The sequence below is a fragment of the Jaculus jaculus genome, chromosome 8 (genome assembly GCF_020740685.1).
Source record: "Jaculus jaculus isolate mJacJac1 chromosome 8, mJacJac1.mat.Y.cur, whole genome shotgun sequence".
Lineage (NCBI taxonomy): Eukaryota > Metazoa > Chordata > Mammalia > Rodentia > Dipodidae > Jaculus > Jaculus jaculus.
In genome coordinates this window covers 83,200,157-83,222,184 of record NC_059109.1, presented here as the reverse complement: position 1 = coordinate 83,222,184, position 22,028 = coordinate 83,200,157, and the positions used below count along the sequence as shown (strand labels likewise).

Sequence of the window (22,028 nt, the reverse complement as noted above, 5' to 3'; positions counted from 1 at the left end):
TTGCTGACTGTTTGATCGCTGGTAGCTCCCTCTTGCTTTTTCACAGGTGACATTGGTAACACCCTCCTGCTTCTTTTCTCCCCTCTCCCTCCAAGGTAGGGTTTCACTGTAGCCAAGGCTGACCTGGAATTCACTATGTAGTCTCTGGGTGGCCTTGAACTGATCATCCTTCTTCTGTCTCCCAAGTGCTGGGATTAAAGGCGTGCAGCACCAATGCCCACCTCCCTCCTGCTCCTTTACAGGGTCTCAGTGGAAAATGGAATGTGTAAGGAATGGGATGATCCCTGTATGCAGTGTACCATGACCTTCCTATATCTTTGTTTCTAAATATCTTTGTGATTACATAGCATAGAACATTTCTTACCTAAGTTCTGCATGTATGTGTGTGTATATGTATGTATGTATGTATGTATGTGTATATATATATATACATATATATATATATATATATATATATATATATATAAATTTTTTTTTTAAAGACACTGGTTATTCTAGCCCACCCAGCTGGCAGGTAAGATTGTTTTTTTGTTGTTGCTGTTTTTGTTTTTTTTTCTCCTCAAGTCCCTAAGTACATGTAGCCAGACCCCCCATAGAGGTGCTTCCTCTCTTCCCTGGGTCCTGGACTCCAGCTTGTCCAGGCCATAGCTATAAGGGTAAACTGCCTGGTCTCTGCTCCTATGCAACTAAAATCCTCCTGCAGGGGCTGGAGAGATGGCATAGTAGATGAAGAGCTCACTGTGTAAAGCATGAGTACCCAAGTTCAGAACCCAGCACCTATACAAAAAAACAAACAAACAAAAAAACCAACACCATGGCAGACATTTGTAATTACAGTCACACACTTGGGCAAAAAGGGAGGTGAAGACAGGAGAATCCAGCAGAAGCTCATGGTCTAACCTCCCTGGTGAAAAGGCAGCAGTGAATGATGTAGAACCCTGCCTCAGTGGTGGAAGATAAGGACCAACATCCGAAAGTTGTCTTCTGACTTCCACATGAGCACCATGGCACATGCCCACACTCCATGCACAACCCCCTGAAAAAAAAACTCCACAACTCCTACTGCAGCTGAAAGCTACATATGAACCCAGGATTCCTGAGACCTAACAATGACTAAACCCACCTTGTGAAGGTTTCTACTGTCAACTTGACAGACCCAGAATCTAACCTAATCAAGATAATCTCTCACCCTGGGGGTGATCCAAAGGTTGACTGTGGACACCAAGGAAGTTAGGTTAAGGTGAGAGGACCCATCTTAACTGAGGGTAGGGTTCTGGACTGTATGAAAAGGCGGCAGCTGGCTGAGCAGCAGCATTCCTGGCTTTGTTCTGCTTCCTCAGCTTCAAGCTTCTGCCTCCATGCCTTCCCCACCATGGTGGACTGTAACATGGACCTGTAGGCTGAAATAAATCCCTCCTCTCTTAAATGGATTTTTTCTTTTTGAGGTAAGCCCAACAGACTGGCCCTTAAATTGATTTTTAACATGTATTTGTCCCTATACCAAGAAGGTACTAAATACACACCTCTTTTTAAAAATATTATTTGTGAGGACAGAGTGTGTGAGAGAAAGAAAGCATGACACACCAAGGCCTCCTGCCACTATAAGCACACTCCAGATGTGCATATCACTTTGTGCATCTGGGCAAATAGGCTTTGCAAGCAAGTACCTTTAACCACTATGTCATCTTCCCAGCACATATACACCTCTTCTTGAGAGTAGCATCTAAAACACCTTCAAGTTGATACCAGCTGAGATGGGAATATTTTTCATGCAGGACCAGTCAGAATTTGAGAAGTGCAAGAGAGGAAGGCCCTTTGACACTTCCTACACACACACAGACCTGAGCTAGAGTATCACCTAGTGGCCAGTTAGTGTTTGAAATCTCACCATCTGGACTACATTCTATGGGACTACACATTGTATTATTGAGAATCATTTTTTTTTCAAAGCTACCTTTGAAAAAAGTATGTGTGGCTAACACATTAAAATTAGTGCCCTTGCAATAGCATGGCCAGCATGGCCCCCAGGAGGGAGGAGGTGTCCATGGATTGGTTAGAATCAAGAGTGTCAGCTTGGGGGACAGTTCACACATGGATTCAGAGTACAGGTCTCTGGGTTTGAAGTGTGGGTTGAAGTTCAGAAGTTAAGGGTCATTAGGCTGCTGAAGTCCCCTAGGGAAGTTCTTCAGAAAGCTTCCTTAGGGCTGATAACTAAGGGGTGAACCATAGCAAGTCACACTCCTGATCTCTCCCAGGGCTTGTTCCTTAAAATCTAGACATGCAGCAGAGGGCACTTGAAAAGAACCCATGAGGATACCCTCACCACTGTGTCTCTGAAGGAAATGTAGCTAGTCTTCCTATGGAGGTAGCAGGAATACACAGGTGGACATCCTGCACAGCTACCCAGAGGGCAGGCCCTCACCCTCAACAATTTCCCAAAGACACAGGAAGTAGAAGGGGCAAATAAGGGCTGGAGGCAGTAGGTTCTAAGTATATTTCTAAAGGTCTTGCCAAGGGCTCCAGAACTTTCCCACTTAATAATGATAGCATGCATCTAATCCTAAGGAAATGCAGAACTCATTCTAAGATTTATACAGATGACCTCATTTAATTCTCATGACAAAAAAAGAAAAAATATATATAATTCACTCCCACTTAATTTAACAGGAGAAAAGAGAGGAACATAGAGGTCTGTGCCTTGCTTGAGATCACAGAGCCAGTGACAGGCACAGACAGGACACAGGCCAAAGCTGCACTCCTTCACAGTGAGCCCTTAACACTACGTGCCCTCAGCTCCACCAGCGCACTCCAGGTTGGCAATGCGCCTCATCATGTCTGGGTCTCTTGAGACTCAGAAGCAAGTATAGTGGGGGAGGGATCTCCTAAAACCTCGAGGTCACCCCCAGCAGCCCACCCTGAAGCTTTGGCACTGGAGCTGGGGAAGCAGTAGGATGGCTGATCTCCAGGGAGTTAGCTGCTTATGTGTCTCCTCCTCTTTGGGCAGGAGGGAGCCTGGAGCAGCACTCAGTGGTGGCACCCTATTGGATGGGCTATTCTCTGTCCATATGGGGAAACAAGACTAGAGACACTGAGCATCTGCCAAGCCTGGAAAAGGTGGAGCTGAAATTCAAGTCTGGGTTGAGCTCAGCCCAATAGGTGTTCCTTCCTCAGGAAGCCAAAGAGAATGGAGACCAACAAGGAGGGAAAGAGGTGGGGCAAGGAAGGTAAAGGGGGGTTCCTAGGGCATTCCAGGCCTAACAACTGCTTCTGGCCTCCTTGGGGTACACAGTGGACCTCTAGACCACTCCCAACCTGAAGTGCCCTGGAGCACTTCCTGACCTACAGGCTTGGCAAACAAGCATGAGGTTGGTAAGGACACATCCTCAAGAGCATACAACATGGCAAACTATGTGTCCAAGTGGGTAATCTGAAACAATGGGGGTTAACCAGAGTCTTAAAAAGCTGATAACAGGCTAGGCATGGTGGCACTCGCCTTGAATCCCAGCATTCAGGAGGCAGAGGTAGGAGGATTGCCATGAGTTCAAGGCCACCCTAAGACTACATCCTAGGCTACAGAGAGACCCTACCTCAAAAACAAAAAACACAACAAACAAACAAAAAGCTGAGAATGGTGAAGGACAAGCAGAGAGTGTGAGCTAGGATGAAAATGCTATCCCCCAAGTGTTGGTGGAATCCTATACATGTACCTCCCAGGCTACCCTGGCCCCTGAACTCCACTGGCAGCCCCACCGGTCCCAGCCCTGAGAAGAGTACATGGTATAACTGAGTGAATGAGTGGCAAACAGGTAAGGCTTCACTGGGCCAGGCGCCTGCGGTACAACATCACTGCCAAGAGCACAGCCAAGAGTGAACTGGCTGCCCCAAACCACTGGGCCCAGAACACCAGCCCACCAGTGAATGTTTCCTCCTCTGCAGGCTGCTGGGTGGCTGGCAGCCCAGGGTTTCCTATCATAAGGTCAGTGCTGGAGCTCTCATCCACCTGCACCCTAATGGACACATACTCATTCTCCTCTGGGCCATGTCTGGGCTCTGAGCATAAGGAGTTGCTTGGGCTAATGGCAAGGTCATCAGAGCAGCCCGAGAATAGCTGACTATCCTCCCGGGATAGAAGCATGCCTGGCTTGCTCAGCTCTGGTTCTGAGTGCAAGTTTCTGGAACTGCTATCTGGTCCAGGTAGGCTGCCTCCAATGGTGACTGCAGTTGCTGGAGCCTCCTGCTTCTCCTGGGAAAGCAAAGAGAGGACAGGAAAGGGTTCAGGGTGGTGGGGAGACAACTAGGATGGGTGGTCCCATTCCCTGGCCAGAGTATGAATTAGCAGCTTAGTATCTCAGTTTCCAGCCCATAATGCCCTAGGCCACTCCCTCTTGGGGACTCAACCCATTAGTGGTACAGATGCAGCTGGGGAAGAGATCTAGGGCCCTATAGTGCATGACTGGAAGCCCCTTCCAGAGCACCTCTCTCCCCTCTGGTTTGTCTGTAAGCTCACCACTGCTATGGAGCCCTTGCTAGGGTGGAACTTGTCCTACCTGGGCCTGAGGGCCACAGAGCAGCCATAGGGTCAGATAGGCTCCCCCTTAGCTGGATGTCTGAGACTGCTATCTATAAAGCCTAGTCACGGAGGGACAGCCAAACATGCTGGTGGTGAGTGAAGAAGAATTCACTGCTTCTTCATCTGCAAAACAGCACTGCTAAGCTTAACTGAAGCTTTGCATTCCTTTGCGACAGGCCAGGTAAGGTAATGTATGTGCCAGCAGGGGTTGGCCCCATGCCTGACCCTCCAGAGTGAGGGTCCACTCTTAGAAGCTCTCATCACAAAGCATAGGGACTGCTTCTCAACTGTTCCTACATCGTCTGGGAGCATTCTTGGACTTGCCCAGGCTAGAGATAGCAGAGGGACTTGGAAGGTCTGAGGATAGGGCCTACAGGACCAGCTGTCCTAGGAAAGGGTCTCAGTCAATGTTACAAGGTATACAGTCTCACCTTGGCTTTGCTGCTGCTCCTGAAGGGCACTGAGTTGACACTGGACACCATGCTAGTGGGCACTTTGGATGGTACTGTGTCAGCATATGTTAAGTTAGTGGGTGATTTGGAGGGTGCTGGATGGGTGAGCACATTAGACAGCACTGATTCAGGGGGCTTTGAGATGGTGGACAACTTAGGTGGCATGGTGCTGACAAGTTCTGGACTGGCAGGCACTTTGGAGGACATGGTGTTTACAGGTATCAAGTTTGTGGGAGAAGGCACTGAGCTGGTAGTCACAGAGCTGGTGGGTACCACTGCATCCCTGGGGCCGATGGCACCCTTAGCCTGGTCATAAGTTCCTTTTCCAAAAGTCAAGCCAGTGGTGGAAGAGAAGGAAGTTTCAGGAGGTAGAGCTGACATGGTGGGTCCAGGTGAATGTCTTGCCCTGGAGGTGGGACGGGACAAGGGCTGGAAAGAGACAGTTGGAGACAAAGGTCCACAGGGTGATGTGAGACTGGAAGCAGCACCTAAAGGTGGTGAGGAAACAAAAGCAGAAACACAAACACTAAGGACCATTTTACCCTAAGGTATCCTCTGTACCAGGTTGCATTGTCCTCACTGCATACAGGTTTCCCAGTTTCCTGACCATGGAAAAGACTCCATAGTCTTTGGTCATTGATCTCAGGTCTGAAGGTACAATGGCTGCCCTCAGCCCTTGATTTATAACCCAAGTCTGTCCTATCACAAAAGAAACTGGTCTTGCCGGGCGTGGTGGCGCACGCCTTTAATCCCAGCACTCAGGAGGCAGAGGTAGGAGGATCGCCGAGAGTTCGAGGCCATCCTGAGATTACATAGTGCATTTCAGGTCAGCCTGAGCCAGAGTGAGACCCTACCTCGAAAAAAAAAAAAAAAAAAAAAAAAAAAAAACACTGGTCTTTACCTCTAGCTAAGGGCTTGCAGATAATTACTAATTATTTTCTTTAATTTTTCTTCTCCTATCCAGGACACTTCCCTCTTCTCTCACTTATGCCTCTTCTACCTTGTCATGAGCATGGTAGAATCCTAGACACTCCTATCATTGCTGTTCCCTGCTGCACCCTAGCAGGAGCAATCCTGGAACAGGGTAAGGGGCAGCAGGATGGCTCAATAGAACCACTAATACCAGTCAACTGGAACCAAAAGGTATATCCCCAGGGATAAGTACCTAGTAGTCCTGTGAAGGAAGCTTGACCTAGGGGAAACAGGGAGTAGCAGGTAGTGAGCACATAAAGGTGTGGGCATCCGTATTCTCCACAGAACTGAGGATGCACATGCCAAGCCCCAAGGCTGATGAAGATCAGAGTGATGTCTGATATCTCCTCCCCTAAACCTAACAGAATCTCATGGCACCTGTGTTCACAAATATACTGAAACTGAAGCACCCTTTTCCTCTATGGTCCACAGTACTACCTTGTAGAAGATACTGCTGGGGCTGGAGAGATGGCCCAGCAATTAAAGGCACTTGCTTGCAAACTCTGCCAGCCTGAGTTTAATTCTCTAATATCCATATAAAGCCAGATGCACAAAGTGGCATATGTGTTTGAAGTTCATTTGCAGCAGCAGGAAGCCTTGGCATGCTCATTCTTTCTCTCAAATTAATTAATTAAAATTTTTAAGAAAAGATATTGCTGAAGGATTAGCTGACAAAGAAAAGTACAAACAGCTGCTTGTAGCCATCTGAGGCTGAAAGCAGAAGTAGGGACCATTAAGATGACTTCCCCCAACCTCTTAACTGTTCACACTGCTATCCCAGGGCACTGAAAGTTTCCCAGGCACCAATGTCATATAAGAGAGTTTGGGAAGTGGAGGAGAAACATGCCAGCTTGGGAAGCCAAGGTGGACAGTGTGTATCTCTAAGGGGAGACTTGGCTATCAGGCCCAGATGAGCAGTGCATCTCCCTGAAGGAGAGCACCAAGTCTGTGGGGATCAGGTCCAGGTGAGCAGTACTTGTTCCTAAGGGGGAGCACCAAGTTTTGTGGGGATCAGACCCAGGTGGATAGTATGTGGCTAAGAGAGAGCACCAAGCCTCTGTGGGGCCCAGGCCCCTAATACCTCTAGGGTTGAGATAATTTATTAGTGATTTGCTGGGAACTAGAAACTCCTTTGAGGCAGAGTAGTACATAAAGGTTTCCCTCACAATAGTCAAGCCAGCCCTGTAATGTCCTTCCCTCTCCTCAGACCTTGGCTGACTCCTACAAAATTCTGGGTTCTTTTGTCAGAGAGCAGAAATGGCCCTAATTCCAACCCCCTACACACCCACCCACAGCAGTGTACAGTAATACCTACATGGCAACTATACTCTGCAATATGACTATCTTCTCCACTCCTGGAGTCTGGGATAGCTCTCTTTAACTTGCTTTGGCCCACAGAATGGAGCAGGAGGGGACACTGCCAGTTTTGTTTTGTTTTGTTTTGTTTTGCTTTTCAAGGTAGGGTCTCACTCTAGTTCAGGCTGACCTGGAATTCACTCTGTAGTCTCAGGGTGGCCTCGAACTCTCAGTAATCCTCCTACCTTTGCCTCCAGAGTGCTGGGATTAAAGGCGTGCGTCACCACGCCCAGCTAAGGACACTACCAGTTTCGAGATTCTGCCTCAGAAGCCCTCTTACTCACTCAGAACCCTGCCCAGCTGCCACTAGATGGAGCTGGAAGATGAGAGACCACATGGGAGAGGATGAAAGTGCCCAGCCAATGGACAAAAGCAAAGCCGTGAATACATAAGAGGAATTCAGCCTAAACCAGGTGTGGTGGGGCATGCCTTCAATCCCAGCACTTGGGAGACTGAGGCAGGAGGATCATTGTGAGTTCTAGGCCAGCCTGAGATTACATAGTCTAGGTCAGCCTGGGCTAGAGTGAGACCCTATCTCAAAAAAAAAAAAAAAAAAAAAATCAGCCAAAACTGGAAGGGCTGCACAATTGAACCATGTGCTAATTAATTATTTGATTTTAAGCTATTAAATGTATTTTTAAACTTTTATTTATTTATTTGACCAGAGAGAGGGAGAGAAAGAAAGAGAGAGAAAGAAAGGGCATGCCAGGGCCTCTAGCCACTGTAAATGAACTCCAGATGCATGCATCACTTTGTGCATCTGGCTTTACATGGGTACTGGGGTCATTTGGCTCTGCAGGCAAGCACCTTAACCACTGAGCAATCTCTCCAGCCCCATTAAATGTTTTGTTGTTGTTGTTGTTTGTTTGTTTTGTTTTTTGAGCTAGGGCTTCATGCTAGTCCAGGCTGACCTAGAAATTCACTATGTAGTCTCAGGGTGGCCTCAGACTCACAGTGATATGCCTACCTCTGCCTCCCAAGTACTGGGATTAAAGGCATGCACCACCATGCAGACTTAAGTGTATTTTTTTTCTTCTTTTAGAATATTTTATTTATTTATTTATTTGAGAGAGAGAATGGGTACATCAGGACCTCTAGCCATTGCAAATGAACTCCAGATGCATGTACCACTTTGTGCATCTAGCTTTACGTTGGTATTGGGGATTCGAACCTGGGTCCTTGGGCTGCACAGGTGTCTTAACTGCTGAGCCATTCTCCAGCCCCTTTGAGTCTTCTTTTCCTTGAGATGTGCAGCTGGGCAGCCAGAAGGGAGGACCAGCCTCTGGGGAAAGCCCAGGAGTTGGGTCAGCAGCCTGGGCCCCAGCCCAAGTTCTCCCATGTATACCCCCAAGTGGCCAATGTCAGGGAATGGCCCTCCACTTCAGCCTACCTCTGTCACTTCCTTAGGAAACCCCTTTGGAAGGTCTCCCAACAGACTAGGAAGCCCATAATAGATTCTCACAGCTCTGTGAACTTTTTAATTTTCATATTAGAGCCTCCTGCACACTATGCTAGGTAAGCACTCTGCCACTGAGCTACATGCCCAGTCCCTTTAAAAAATATATTATTTGGGCTGGAGAGATGGCTTAGCGGTTAAGCGCTTGCCTGTGAAGCCTAAGGACCCCGGTTCGAGGCTCGGTTCCCCAGGTCCCACGTTAGCCAGATGCACAAGGGGGTGCACGTGTCTGGAGTTCGTTTGCAGTGGCTGGAAGCCCTGGCGCGCCCATTCTCTCTCTCCCCCCCTCCATCTGTCTTTCTCTCTATGTCTGTCGCTCTCAAATAAATAAATAAATAAATGAACAAAAAATTAAAAAAAAAATATATATATATATATAATTTATTTGAGAGTGAGAGAGAGAAAAAGAGGTATAGAGAGGGAGACACAGAGAGAGAGAGCCAAGGCCTCCAGCCAGTGCAAATGAACTCCAGATGCATGCGCCTCTTTGTGCATCTGGCTTATGTGGGTCCTAGGGAATCAAACGGGGTCCTTTGGCTTTGCAGGCAAACACCTTAACCTCTAAGCCATCTTCTCCAGTCCCCAGCCCATTAAATGTATTTCTGATTGATTTTTATGCAGAAAATGCTAACTGATATGCTCATTAAGAAATTGTTTTGCTCCTGAGAGTAAAAATCATTTATTCCCACCTTGCCTCCTGTCAAAGGAAGGCCAAGGGTTAACTCTAATCCTAACCCTCACTTGGAAGACCAAAGAGGCTCTATTATTCTATATATTCTAGCCAAGAAGTGGCTCACACCTTTAATAACAGCACTTGGGAGGCTGCATTAGGAAAATCACTGTGAGTTCAAGGCCAGCCTGGGCTAGGATGAGACCCTGTCTCAAAACAAACAAACAAAAAACCCTACAGCATTCTATACATACCTCTTGGGTGCATGCTGCCCAGTATTGAGTCCTGCTCATGATGCCCACCAGAGGCCAGAGGGCTGGGGGCTGTCAGGTTAGGTGAGGGCTCCAAGGAGCCACCAGACATCCTCAACACAGCTCCAGAGCTGAATGTCTGAGGTACCTGCTCCAAACTCTGCAATAGGGAAAAATGGGAATTAAGGCACTTGACTCTCCCAAGAGTTGGCAAAGGGTAGTTAATGTTCATGGGGTATCTTCTAGCGAACACAGCCCATGACTTAGAAGCCAGGATCCCACAGAGCCCTTCTCTTTACTCTGGTCACAGGTGACCTTCACATACCATGGCTGTTCCTTCATATCCTCAAATCTAGGCACCCCCAAGTCACTTCACTTAGGTCAACATCTCACATGACCATTGTAAAGATCTCAGAACTTGGTAGTTAAGGCGTTTGCCTGCAAAGCCAAAGGACCTGCTTCGATTCCCCAAGACCCATGTAAGCCACATGCACAAGGTGGTGCATGCATCTAGAGTTCATTCACAGTGGCTGCAGGCCCTGATGTGCCCATTCTCTGTCTCTCTCTCTCTCTCTTGCTCTCTCAAACAGAGAGAGGGAAAAAAAGATATCAAAACTGTGGCCTCCCAGCTGGATGATAACAACTAGGGTTGCCACAAGCCTGACACACAGTAGGGGAGCTGGGCTGAGCTAGTCTCTAATGAGGGAGCCCTGCGGTTCTTAGCAGAGATGATTTGTAGGGGGCAAGAAAGGACTTCTGGAAGGTTGAGTGAGCAGAAGTGGGCAGTCAGAAACAAAAAAGTAGGCAACCTGAGGTAGACTGTAAGGACCTACCTCTCCTGGGGACTTTGGTGGTTGGGTATCCTGGACTGGCATAGGGTAACTTTGCATCTCTTGGTAGCCATTGTGGGGGATTCTGTGGCATAGAGCAGATGCAGAGGTTCCTGAAACCTTGGCAGGAACTGTTGGCATCTCCTGTGGGACTAGAGAGAAGGGTGGAGTCCCTGGAGGACAAAGATATAGTGATGTCAGGAAGGAATCAGGGATGTTCTTGTGAGAGGAGAGACTTGGGTGCTTCCCTTCCATAGCTCTAAAAGCTGACCTGATGTAGCATGCACTCCTCAGAGGCAACAAGCATTGATTGAGTGGGAAGGAGAGGTAGTAAGGGGGAAGAAGAGAGTGGAGGGGTCTCATAAACCTCACATCACCCAGGCTGTTTCAGTAGTCCCCCTTTTTCTGTCCCCAGGCTTTTCCCCTCCTCATAGCTGTCACCCTCAGCTGACCCTGCCTCAACCCACCTCTGGCCCTATCCTAGCCATTTGTATCCAAGATATCACTAGTGTCCTTGACAAATGAAGAGAATAGTTAGGAAAAGATGGAGGAATAAAAAAAAGTAAGAAAGATGGGGGCTGGAGAGATGGCTTAACAGTTAAGGTACTTGCCTACAAAGTCAAAGGACCCATGTTAGACTCCCCAAGGCCCACATAAAGCCAGATGCACAAGGTTGGCACACACATCTGGAGTTTGTTTGCAGTGGCTGGAGACCCTAGTATGACCCTTCTCTCTCTCTCAAATAAATAATAAAATATGTTTAAGGGGGTGGGGTGGCTGGAGAGATGACTCTAAGTTAAAGGCACCCAACTGCAAAGCTTGTCAGCCTGGGCTCAGCTCCCCAGCACTCATGTAAAGTCAGATCCAAAAAGTGGTGCATGAGTCTGTTGTTTGTTTGCAATGCCATGAGAACCATACACACAAACACACACACACAAATAAATAAATAATAATGTTAAAAGAAAAAAGAAATAAAAGCAAGCATGGTATGTTTCAAGACTGTAAACCTGATAGAGATCTTGAGGATGACTCTGGTTTGAACTAAACAGAGCTGGCTTGATTTTTCTTCCTGGGTCTCCTCCCACTAAATCCCCTCTGGGTAAAACTTGACAGAGGTATTGAGAAAAATTAAGAACTGGGTGCCTAAGTTGGGGCTGGAAACCAGAATGTTTTCAGGGAAACTTGGGAGAAGAGAAGAGAAATGGAGACGGGGGGGGGGGGAGTGAGTAACTGGTAGGGGAGAAAAGACAAGAGAGGGCATGAAGACAAGTCAGGGGACAAACACCAGATCCACAAACATGAGACTAGTAGTTCTCCTGCGCTAAGCACATAAGAGGTGCCAAACTCCAGCTAAGCACTCAACAGACATTGTCCTGCAATGTCTAGCCACTGCAGCCCTTCACAACAGACATGGTACTCCATTTGCGCCATTGTGCAGAGAAGACTGAGGCTCAAGAAATTAAGGGACTTATCCCAAGGGACACCACTAGTCAGTGGCTCAGTTAGATCTACACCCTGGTGTGCCCTTGGCTGGACAGTGAAGGAAGGAGAAAGGTAAGAGGGAGAATGCAGGCCAAAGAAGTGGGAAGGGGCCAAGCCAGGATGCTCACCAGGAGGTAGGTAGCTCTGGTAGACTCCAGCCACTTCATCAGCGAGGTCAAGAAACTCACAGGTCCTCAGGGCCCTAATGAAGAGCACCACCCAGCCAGTACGACGCTGGAGTCTGTTGAAGAGTTCCCAGAGTGTGTCCTGGTTCCCCTGCTGTGCATAGGATGCCCGCAGTCGGTCCTGGAAGACAGCAGAGCCACTCTCTCAAGACAGGCAATCTAGCCTCTTAGAGGACACCCGGAAAAGGCTACTACAAAGAAGACCCAAGAAGGCCACAAGGAAGGAGACAGCCATCCCAAAGTAGGCGAGAGTCCAGGACAAGGAAAGGGCGGAAGACCAAGTCTGGAGTGAAGGAAAGCAATTTGTGGAGCTGGGGAGATGGCTCAGCAGTTAAAGGAGTTTGTTACAAGCCTGGCAGCCCAAGTTCAATTCCCTAGCCATCCACATAAAGCAGAATGAGCATTTGTTTGCAAAAGGCAAGAGTCCCTGGAATGCTCCCCCCCCCCACATAAATAGATTAATTTTAAAGAAAGCAATTAGCAACAAAACAGTAAGACAGGTGTCAAGAAAGGCTATGACTCTGTCCCAGATTCTTTGTCAAGGCTTGTAGGAAGTATCCCATTTAATGTTAGGTTATCCCTTTTTTACAGGTGAGGAAATGGAGGCTCAATAGAAACAAAGCAGCGGAGGTCCTACTGCAATGGGACAAAGAATCCAAAGCCTTAGGTTACACAGCCCATGACTAAAGGGAAGTTTGGATGAGCACAGACAGAAAAGGGTTCCAGCAACAATAATATGAAAGGGGTCAAAGAGGAATGGGGGGGTGGTGGGATGGGAAACAATGGGGGTGAAAGTACTAGGGAGACTCAAGAAAGTTACTTGGGAGGCAGAGGTAGAAGGATCACTGTGAGTTTGAGGTCAGCCTGAGACTACATAGTTAATTCCAGGTCAGCCTGGACTAATGTAAGATGCTACCTCTGGGGAAATAATAATAATAATAATAAAGAAAAAAGAGCCAGGTGAAAAAAGAGCGTGGTGGTGCACGCCTTTAATCCCAGCACTCAGAAGGCAGAGGTAGGAGGATCATGTGAATTCAAGGCCACCCTGAGACTACATAATGAGTTCTAGGTCAGCCTGGGCTAGAGTGAGACCCTACCTTGCAAAACCAAAAAAAGAAATTGGAAAAAAAGGCAAAAGAAACATGAGAGCAACTGCAGTTTTTTTGTTTGTTTGTTTGTTTTTTCAAGGTAGGGTCTCACTCTAGCCCAGGCGGTTCTGGAATTCACTATGTAGTCTCAGGGTGGCCTCTAACTCACGGTGATCCTCCTACCTCTGCCTCCCAAGTGCTGGGATTAAAGGCGTGTGCCACCACGCCTGGCTGGCAACTGCAGTTTTTAATCTCAACCAAGTTCCCACTAAAAACAAGCAATCATTTTGTAATCCCAAGACTAGAGAAGCTGAGGCAGGATTGTGAATGAGGCCAAAGTGGGCTGCAAAGCAAGACCTTGTTTGAAGAAAAGAAAAAAGTACTTGCTTGCAAAGCCTAAGGACCCAGGTTTGATTCTCCTGTGCCCACATAAAGCCAGATACACAAGGTGGCACATGCGTCTGAAGTTTATTTGCAGTGGCTAGAAACCCTGGGTGCCCATTTTTCTTTATGTCTCTCTACCCCAAATAAATAAACAAAAACAAAAACAAAATGAGCAGAACCAGGTAGACAAACAGAAGGTTCAGAAAAGTAGGGGAGTAGAGCTAGGCAATTTGCAGGAGCGAGGTATTTTTAGCACAGAACACCACAAGAGAGTGCTTGGCAAGGTCAGAAGGGCCTCAGTGAACCACATTCCCTCTAAAGTTAGAAAAGCAGCATAAGAGGCCAAGTACAGGAAAGAAGGAAGGAGTTGGCCATGGCCTGGGTGAAATGCTGGGAGTGCAGTGTCCAGCAGTCTCTTCCCTGGCTCACCTGGTCACTTTGTGTGAGGCAGGGCAGGAGAGGCAGAATCTCCATAACATTAACACGGCAAAATCTGCTGTGATTACGGTAGATATACTTATAAGTCTTCTCCTCAGCAAATGTCATGGCTGGAGAGCACTCTGGCTCTGGGAAGGTGGATGGCCTGAAGAGAGATGTACTGGAAGAGATCACATGGGGCAACAGAGGGAGGTTGAATGAAGGCAACTGTGGTGGTTTGATTCAGGTGTTCCCCATAAACTTAGGTATTCTGAATGCTAGGTTCCCCAGCAGATGGCAATTGGAAATTAAAGCCTCCATGGGGACAGGCTATACATTATATTATATTAATTATATTATATTAATTATATTATATTATATTATATTATATTATATTATATTATATTATATTATATTATATTATATTATAGCCAGCTTCCCTTGCCAGTGTTTGGCACACTCTCCTGTTGCTATTGCCACCTTATGTTGGCCAGGGGGTGATGCCCACCCTGCTCACGCCATCATTTTCCCCTGTCATCATGGAGCTTCCCCTTGAGTCTGTAAGCCAAAATAAACCCTTTTTCCCCACAAGCTACTCTTGATCAGGTGATTTATGCCATCAATGCAAATCTAATTGCAACAGTAAAGTTGGTACCAAGAGTGGCGTTGCTGCTAGACACCTGATTATGTGGCTTTGGCCTTTTGGAGCTGATTTTCAAGAGGAATATTGAAAGGATTTGAAACCTTGGCCTAAGAGATGCCTTGCAGTGCTGTAAGTACAGCCTGATGGACTATTTTGGTCAGAGTTGAAAGACCTGAATGCAGTAAGAACTATGGACTGTGAGGTTTGGCTTTTGAGGGTGAGAAAGAGCTTTGCCTGGATTGGGCTAGAAGCAGTTTATGTGATAGGCTTGCTGTTAGGCCTGTCCTGAGAATTTGTGCAGAGTTGCTTTGTGCAGAAATGGACTGGTATAAGCAGAAGGATATGGCATGCAAAGGAAAGCTCTATGATAATAGGAGAAAATGATGGCATGAGCAGAGGGTGGACATCACCTCCTGGCCAACATAAGGTGGCAATAGCAACAGAAGAGTGTGCAAATGAAACCTTTGGGCTGAAACTTTTACCCATTCAGCTTCAATTATATGAGATTACAACCTTTGAGACTGGGTCCTCTGACCTGTACTGGGGCAACAGGAAGAATGTAGACTCTTGAAGGGGTCTGAGTGCTCAAGGTCTGCTTTATTCCCCCCGGATTAACAAACTGGCACCCTACCTGATATTGTAGAGTATAAGAAATGCAGGAAAGAGAGGGTCATTGAATTTGCAACATGGTCTTGTGTTTTGGAAACAGCCATGGGCAGTATTAAGCAGGTTTGCTGGTTTGCCAGCATGGATATGCAATGGAGCCATGAGGATGAACTGTGGGGTGCAGTGGAGATGCCAGGACCAGGAGATGGCTGCTACAGTGAGCTGCCAGCCTCAAATGAAGTTTTCCAGGACTGTGAGTAGCCTAGCTGGAGGGGCAGAATTTGAACTCCAGAGACTTGTTGCTGGTTTAGAATTATCAGACTTGCAGATTTGTCATTGGCTAGAGTTGTTGGATTTGGAGCTACAGAGTTTGATGTCTGCCCTGGTTATTTTAAATCTTATATTAGCTGAATATTTCTTTGCTATGCCCAATGACATCTTTTGCAGTATAAATGTTTACTCTGTGCCATTATGGGTTTTCTTCTTTTGGTGTTATGGCTCAGTTAAAAGATCTTGGACAATGGGAATGCTTAAACATCATTGGGATTTATAAAACTATGGGGACATTTAAAGTTGGACTGAATGCATTGCATTTTACATCATGGATGGTTATCAATTTATGGGGGCCAGGGGCAGATTGTGGTAGTTTGATTTAGGTGTCCCCCATAAACTTAGCTGCTCTGAATGATAGGTTCCCAGCTGATGGCAATTGGAAATTAAAGCTTCCTTAGGGTGGTGTATTGTTGGGGACTGGCTTATGGGTGTTATAGCCAGCTTCCTCTTACCAGTGTTTGGCACACTCTCCTGTTGCTATGGTCCAACTCCTGTTCATGCCATCATTTCCCCCTTCCATCATGGAGCTTTCCTTCGAGTCTCTAAGCCAAAATAAACCCTTTTTCCCACAAGCTGCTCTTGGTCAGGGAGTTTATGCCAGCAAAGTGATCCTCACTACAACAGCAATTCTCTCTCACCTTTTACAATCTGCTTTCCAAAACAAATTATTTATTTTTATTTTCTTTTTTTCTTTTTCAAGGTAGGGTCTTAACTCTAGCCCAGGATGACCTGGCACTCACTCTGTAATCTCAGACTGGCCTCAAACTCACTGTGATCCTCCTACCTCCACTTCCCAAGGGCTGGGATTAAAGGCATATTTTTATTTATTTATTCATTTAGATATTTTTTTTCTAGGTAGGGTCTCATTCTATCTCAGGCTGACCTGGAATTCACTATGTAGTCTCAGGCTGGCCTCAAACTCATGGTGATCCCTCTGCCTCAGCCTTGCAAGTGCTGGGATTAAAGGTGTGTGCCACCACACCAGGCCATATTTTTATTTTATCTTTTGGGATTAAAGGCATGTGCCAACATGCCTGGCATATTTTTATTTATTTATTCATGTAGAATTTTTTTTCTAGGTAGGGTCTCATTCTAGCTCAGGCTGATCTGGAATTCACTATGTAGTCTCAGGCTGGCCTCAAACTCATGGAGATCCTCCTACCTCTGCCTCTCAAGTGCTGGGATTAAAAGTATGCACCAACACACCAGGGTATTCATTTATTTTTTAATATTTTATTTATTTATTTGCAAAGAGAGAGAGAGAAAAACTGGGTGTGTCGGGCATCTAGCCACTGCAAATGAACTACAGACTCATGTACCACTTTGTATCTGGCTTTACATAGGGTAATGGGGAGTTGAACCCAGTTTGTTAGGCATTGCAGACAAGTGCCTTAACCTCTCTCTGAGCGTGTGTGCGATCTCTGTGTGTGTGTGTGTGTGTGTGAAAATATATATATATACATTTAGTTAGTTTTTCAAAGTAGAGTCTCGCTGTAGCCCAAGCTAACATGGAATTCACTATGTAGTCTCAGGCTGGCCTCGAATTCATGGTGATCCCTCTGCCTCAGCCTTGCAAGTGCTGGGATTAAAGGTGTGTGCCACCACACCAGGCCATATTTTTATTTTATCTTTTGGGGTCTTTTTGTTTCTTTGTGTTTTGAGGGAGGATTTTGCTCTAGCCCAGGCTGACCTGGAATTCATTATGTAGTCTCAAGGTGGCCACAAACTCACAGCAATCCTCATACCTCAGCCTCCCAAGTACTGGGACTAAAGGCATGTGCCACCACACCTGGCTATATTGTTTATTTGCAAGAGAGATTGGGTATGGGCACACTAGGGCCTCTTGCCACTACAAATGAACTCTAGATGCATGCACCACTTTCTATGTCTGATATCTGAAGGTACTGGGGAATTGAGCCCAGGCTGACAGGCTTTGTAAGCACCTTTAACAGCTGAATCATTTCCCCAGCCCTCAAACCTCTGGTTTTTGTTTTTCCTTAACCTTTCACTTCTTTAAGCATTCTGTGCTATTAGTGACTGGATCCCAGAGGCTCTCAAATAATTTGCTTAAAAGTGAATTAAAATATGATGGAGAATGGAATTTCAAATGGGAAAGTGTGGGGGTGGGGAGGGAGGGAATTACCATGGGATATATTTTATAATCATGGAAAATGTTAATAAAAATTAAAAAAAAATAAAGTCCCCATAAAAAAAAAAGTGAATTAAGCTGGGCATGGCACATGCCACTGAGGTAGGGTATTATGGAAAGGGCTTTGGATTTTACTTAAGAGTCAAACAGGGAATCATTGGGAAGAAAGGAGAGAGAGATTCTGACTGTGCTCAAAAACTCTGGTGGTTGTGAGGCCCTTGGAGGGGCCAGGGTGGAAAGAGGATGAGAAGTCCAAGAGGCCACAGCACGGGAGACATGATACATGTGACTCAGGATAGTAACTACACAGGTGACAAGGAGTGGCTGCATTCCTACTGCTTCCTAGAAGTAGGACATGAGAGGGAGTGAAAAATCAGGCACTACTCTTTGGGTGCTGGGAAAAGAAGGTGCCATTTACCAGGCTAGTGAAGCTGGGAAGGAACTCTAACAAGGAAGGGAGCACCAAAACTATTCTGAACAAAAGAAACGTAAGATGCTGTTGGATTCCAAGAGCACTGTTGGGAAGAGAAGTAGAGAAGAGGGGACCAAGCGGGTGTCATGGTACATAAGAGTTCTGTGACATGCTACACAGTGGAGAGCACCCCCTGCTGCTTTGGGAACAGACCTTTGCCACACTGGGAAATGGAGCAGCAACCCAGTCTGGTGGCCTCACAACCCGATGCTACATCACTCACACTGCCAAGTGCCACATTCCAGATGAGAACTAGTGATGGAAAGTCAGGCAATCACAGAGGTGAGGTGGGGGAGGGGCAGTCTTCTAAACCTTCAGGAGATGAAAAAGAACATCTGTGTTAAAGCTCATGCACCCACTTTTCCTTTCCTTCGTGTTGTAGTTACCTTCTCATTGCTGGAACAAAGAACTCAACCAAAGGCAGGTGATGGAAGGAAAAAAGAATTTTGGCTTATAGGCTGGAGGGGAAGCTCCATGATGGCAGGGAAAAGGATGGCATGAGAAGAGGCTGGACATCACCTCTGCCACAGGAGGTAGAACACCCCAGAATGAGAATGAGCCAAAACACTGGCAAGAGGAAGCTGGCTATCACATCCATAAGCCCACCAACAATAACACACCTCCTCCACCAAGGATCCACCTCCCAAGTTGCCATCAGCTGGGAACCAAGTATTCAAAACACATGAGTTTATAGGGGCCACCTGATTCAAAGCACTACACTTCCCTTCCCAAGGCAACTAGAAAGGTATGAGAAAGGAGTCAAGTGAACACTTTTCTGAATTCCAGCCTAAGCTTTAATAGAAGATTGAGGGCAGGTGTTAATAATATCCCACAAGAGCAAAGGAAGCCCACATTTGTTCACATTTATTGAGGGTGCACTGTAGACAGAGGCATTCTAAGACTTTTTTACTTAATCCCTGACACAATTCCAAGGAAGAAGTGACACCAAGTTATACAGCTGGCCAGCAGTCTAGGCAGGATTTGAACCCAAGACTTGCGTTATTGCAGCTGGCTATCCACCCTGACCAATATAAAGGCCTGTACAGCAGGAGAGCCAGAGAGCACGGTTTTCAAGCCGGTAAAGAAACCAGTCACTGCCTCAGGATGGCGAGGAGGCGGCGATATTTAGGCTCTTGGCAGAAATGGAAATCTCAAAACACAGTTGAGGACATTAATTCGGCTCTCATTAACATCAGCCTGAGCTCCCAGGTCGCTGACAGTCCTCCAACATGTTCTTGGAACATCGCGGTATCCAGAGAACATCATGCTTGTTTGTTTCGGTTCTATCCTATCCTGGCAGTCCCTTCCAATCTCAGAGAAAGGGGGGTGGGGTGGCAGGGTGTCCCAGAGGTGGCAAAGTTTCCGATCTGACTGCTACAGAGCTTCTGATTACGTGACGAAAAGAAATGTCCACCCTCCCGAAGGACAGGTCCCACAGCCACAGACAGGATTCCTGGGCGGGGCCAAGGTCCCACGAGGGCGGGGAAGCTGTCCTGAGCAGGTGTCTCTACCGAGAACCAACCAGACCCAGAGTCAGGCCGCAGCCGGCCGTCCACTCCCAGGCGCGACAGCCACTGGTCGGCGCACTAGGGCTCCGCTTTCCCTGAGGGTCACCCTGGGCCTGCGAGAGGCCGGAAGAGCCTAGTGGTTGTCCTTCCGGCCCAAACTTCTCCCCCGGCCACGGCAAAGAGAAGACGAGCCACCCACCTGCATTGCGGGTGCGGCGGGCGGCCGCGGAGCTCCCGGCGTCCCCAGCCCCTAGACCCGCGCTCTGTGCCCTCCCGGACCCCGCGCGCTCTGCTCGGCTCCGGCTGCAGCCCACCTCCTCGAAGGGCGTCGGTGCGTGCTCAGCCCCCGCACCGCGAGCTTACCTAGAGGCGCCACGTCCGGGAGACCGTGGACGGCAGTCGCCCGCGACCGACCCCGTAGCGAGGGGCGGGGCCAGCCGAGCCCGCGCGGCCATTGGTCGATTTGGGGGGCGGGGCCTCGAGAAATCGTTGGCTGGTGGGTGTTAGTTTCCAGCTGGGGCGTCTGGGAATTAGTTTCTTCCTTTTTGCTCTTGTATAACTTCCAGGGAAAGTCCAAAACCTCCACGAGCGTCCCTCCCCAGAGTGATTGGCGTGGCGGACTTGGAATTCCTTGTTCGTGGTCCCCAAAGGAAGCAGCCCTTCCTCCAACCAGATGCTTGTATCAGAGAGGGTCCTCCTGCCTCCCCAGGGCCTGGCCCATAAACATTGGGAGCTGGACCGGGGTGGGAGGTTGAGGATGGGTAGGGCAGGAAGGCACACCTAGGTTGTTAGCCTACGGGTTCACGGAGTGTAGGCCTTGGCTTGCATGCCTTTTCTTTGCAACGGTCTGGGGCAAGTCCCTCTACAGTGCTTGCCATGAACCAAGTCCGTCCTCTGAGAAGACCTTGCCAGTGCCCACTGTGTTCCAAAGACAGGTCTTAGATATTTACACTTCAGGGCCTATTCAATACTGTCAGAGTCGTCAAAGTAGGTTTATTCTTGCTGTTTTAAAGGCATGAAAATATTTAGGGAAATGCTTAACAGTTCTTACTATCGTTAAAATACATGCCATGACCAGGCAACTCCATTCCTGGAGCTACAGCTAAGAAACATACACACTAAGTGATGTTCTAGTTAATTCTGAAAGCAATTAAAATGTCATCACTGGAGGCCTGCTCCATGGGAAGGACCATATCCCTGATACTGAAAACCTACAACAGGGGTAGTCATGAGCCCTAGGGGTGTAATGTCCACTGCTGTCTGACTAAATATATATACTATGCTCATCAAACTACACAATAAGCACTTCTCTTAATGTTCATACCCATATATTAATGCTACTCTCACTTTTTTGTTAGAGAACTTTCTCTTTTCAGATGACAGTGACCATGGGATGACCCAGAATGCATCATGGTGCTGAGAAGTCACAGAGGAGTGATCAGCACTGCAATATCTCTATCACACCTCCCAAGGCTCAGGGTCTATTGTGGAAGAGGTGGCAGAAAGAATGTAAGAGCCAAAGGAAGGGTAGGATCCTTACAATGTGCTCCTCCAGACACAAAATGGCCTGGATATCCATGACCTCACAGTGCCTGACACTACCTCCACAAGACCATCATAAGAAGAGGAAAAGACCATGACATCAAAATAAGAGACTGATTGAGATGGAGAGAGGGTATGATGGAGACTGGAGTTTCAAAGGGGAAAATGGAAGGAGGGAGAAAATTACCATGGGATATTGTTTATAATCATGGAAGTTGTTAATTATACAAAATTAAAAAATTTTTAAAATCTTTAAAATGAATGGACAGACCTGTGATGTGTTCAGATGATGGAAGGCTATACAGCTATTTACGGTTACAACCTCTTTTTTATTTTTGATAGTTTTCATACATGTATATAATATATTTTAATGTTTAACTTATTTATTTACAAGCAGAGAGAGACAGAGAGTCACACACACACACACAGAATGGGTGTGCAAGGGCCTCTAGTTGGAGAAAATAAACTCTAGACACATGTGCCACTTTGTGCATCTGCCTTTACCTGGGCCCTAGGAAATCAAACCTTGGGCTGTTAGGCTTTGCAGGTAAGCACCTAACTACTGAACCATATATAATGTATTTTGTATCTCCAGCCCTATATAATGTATTTTGATCATATTCACCCCACTATCTTTTCTCGTCCCTTCAGAACCCCTACCA

The 22,028-nt window shown here is 47.0% G+C and overlaps 1 protein-coding gene across 2 annotated transcripts; it reads right to left on the bottom strand.

Moving 5' to 3' along the window:
• Nucleotides 1-810: 810 nt before the first annotated feature.
• On the bottom strand, nt 811-20,245 carry Mavs (mitochondrial antiviral signaling protein). Of its 2 annotated transcripts, XM_004661444.2 has the most exons (7): nt 20,188-20,245; nt 14,126-14,294; nt 12,168-12,345; nt 10,561-10,730; nt 9,731-9,887; nt 5,002-5,510; nt 811-4,243 (listed from the first exon to the last, which is right to left on the bottom strand). In XM_004661444.2, exons 2-7 carry the CDS (start codon nt 14,240-14,242, stop codon nt 3,815-3,817), a joined length of 1,560 nt encoding a protein of 519 aa, XP_004661501.1. In that variant the 5' UTR covers nt 14,243-14,294; nt 20,188-20,245; the 3' UTR covers nt 811-3,814. The 2 variants fall into 2 exon arrangements, with proteins under 2 accessions (XP_004661501.1, XP_045012888.1); XM_045156953.1 differs by lacking the exon at nt 20,188-20,245 and having other exon boundaries at nt 10,561-10,709.
• Nucleotides 20,246-22,028: the final 1,783 nt, after the last annotated feature.

Excerpts from the sequence above, each read along its gene's own strand:
- Mavs (XM_004661444.2), bottom strand. The coding sequence starts at position 14,242 with ATGACATTTGCTGAGGAGAAGACTTATAAGTATATCTACCGTAATCAC. Across the intron at positions 10,731-12,167 it reads CCAGAGCTACCTACCTCCTG|GGACTCCACCCTTCTCTCTA; the intron begins GTGAGCATCCTG and ends TTTGTCCTCCAG. Across the intron at positions 4,244-5,001 it reads GGAGCAGCAGCAAAGCCAAG|GAGAAGCAGGAGGCTCCAGC; the intron begins GTGAGACTGTAT and ends TTGCTTTCCCAG.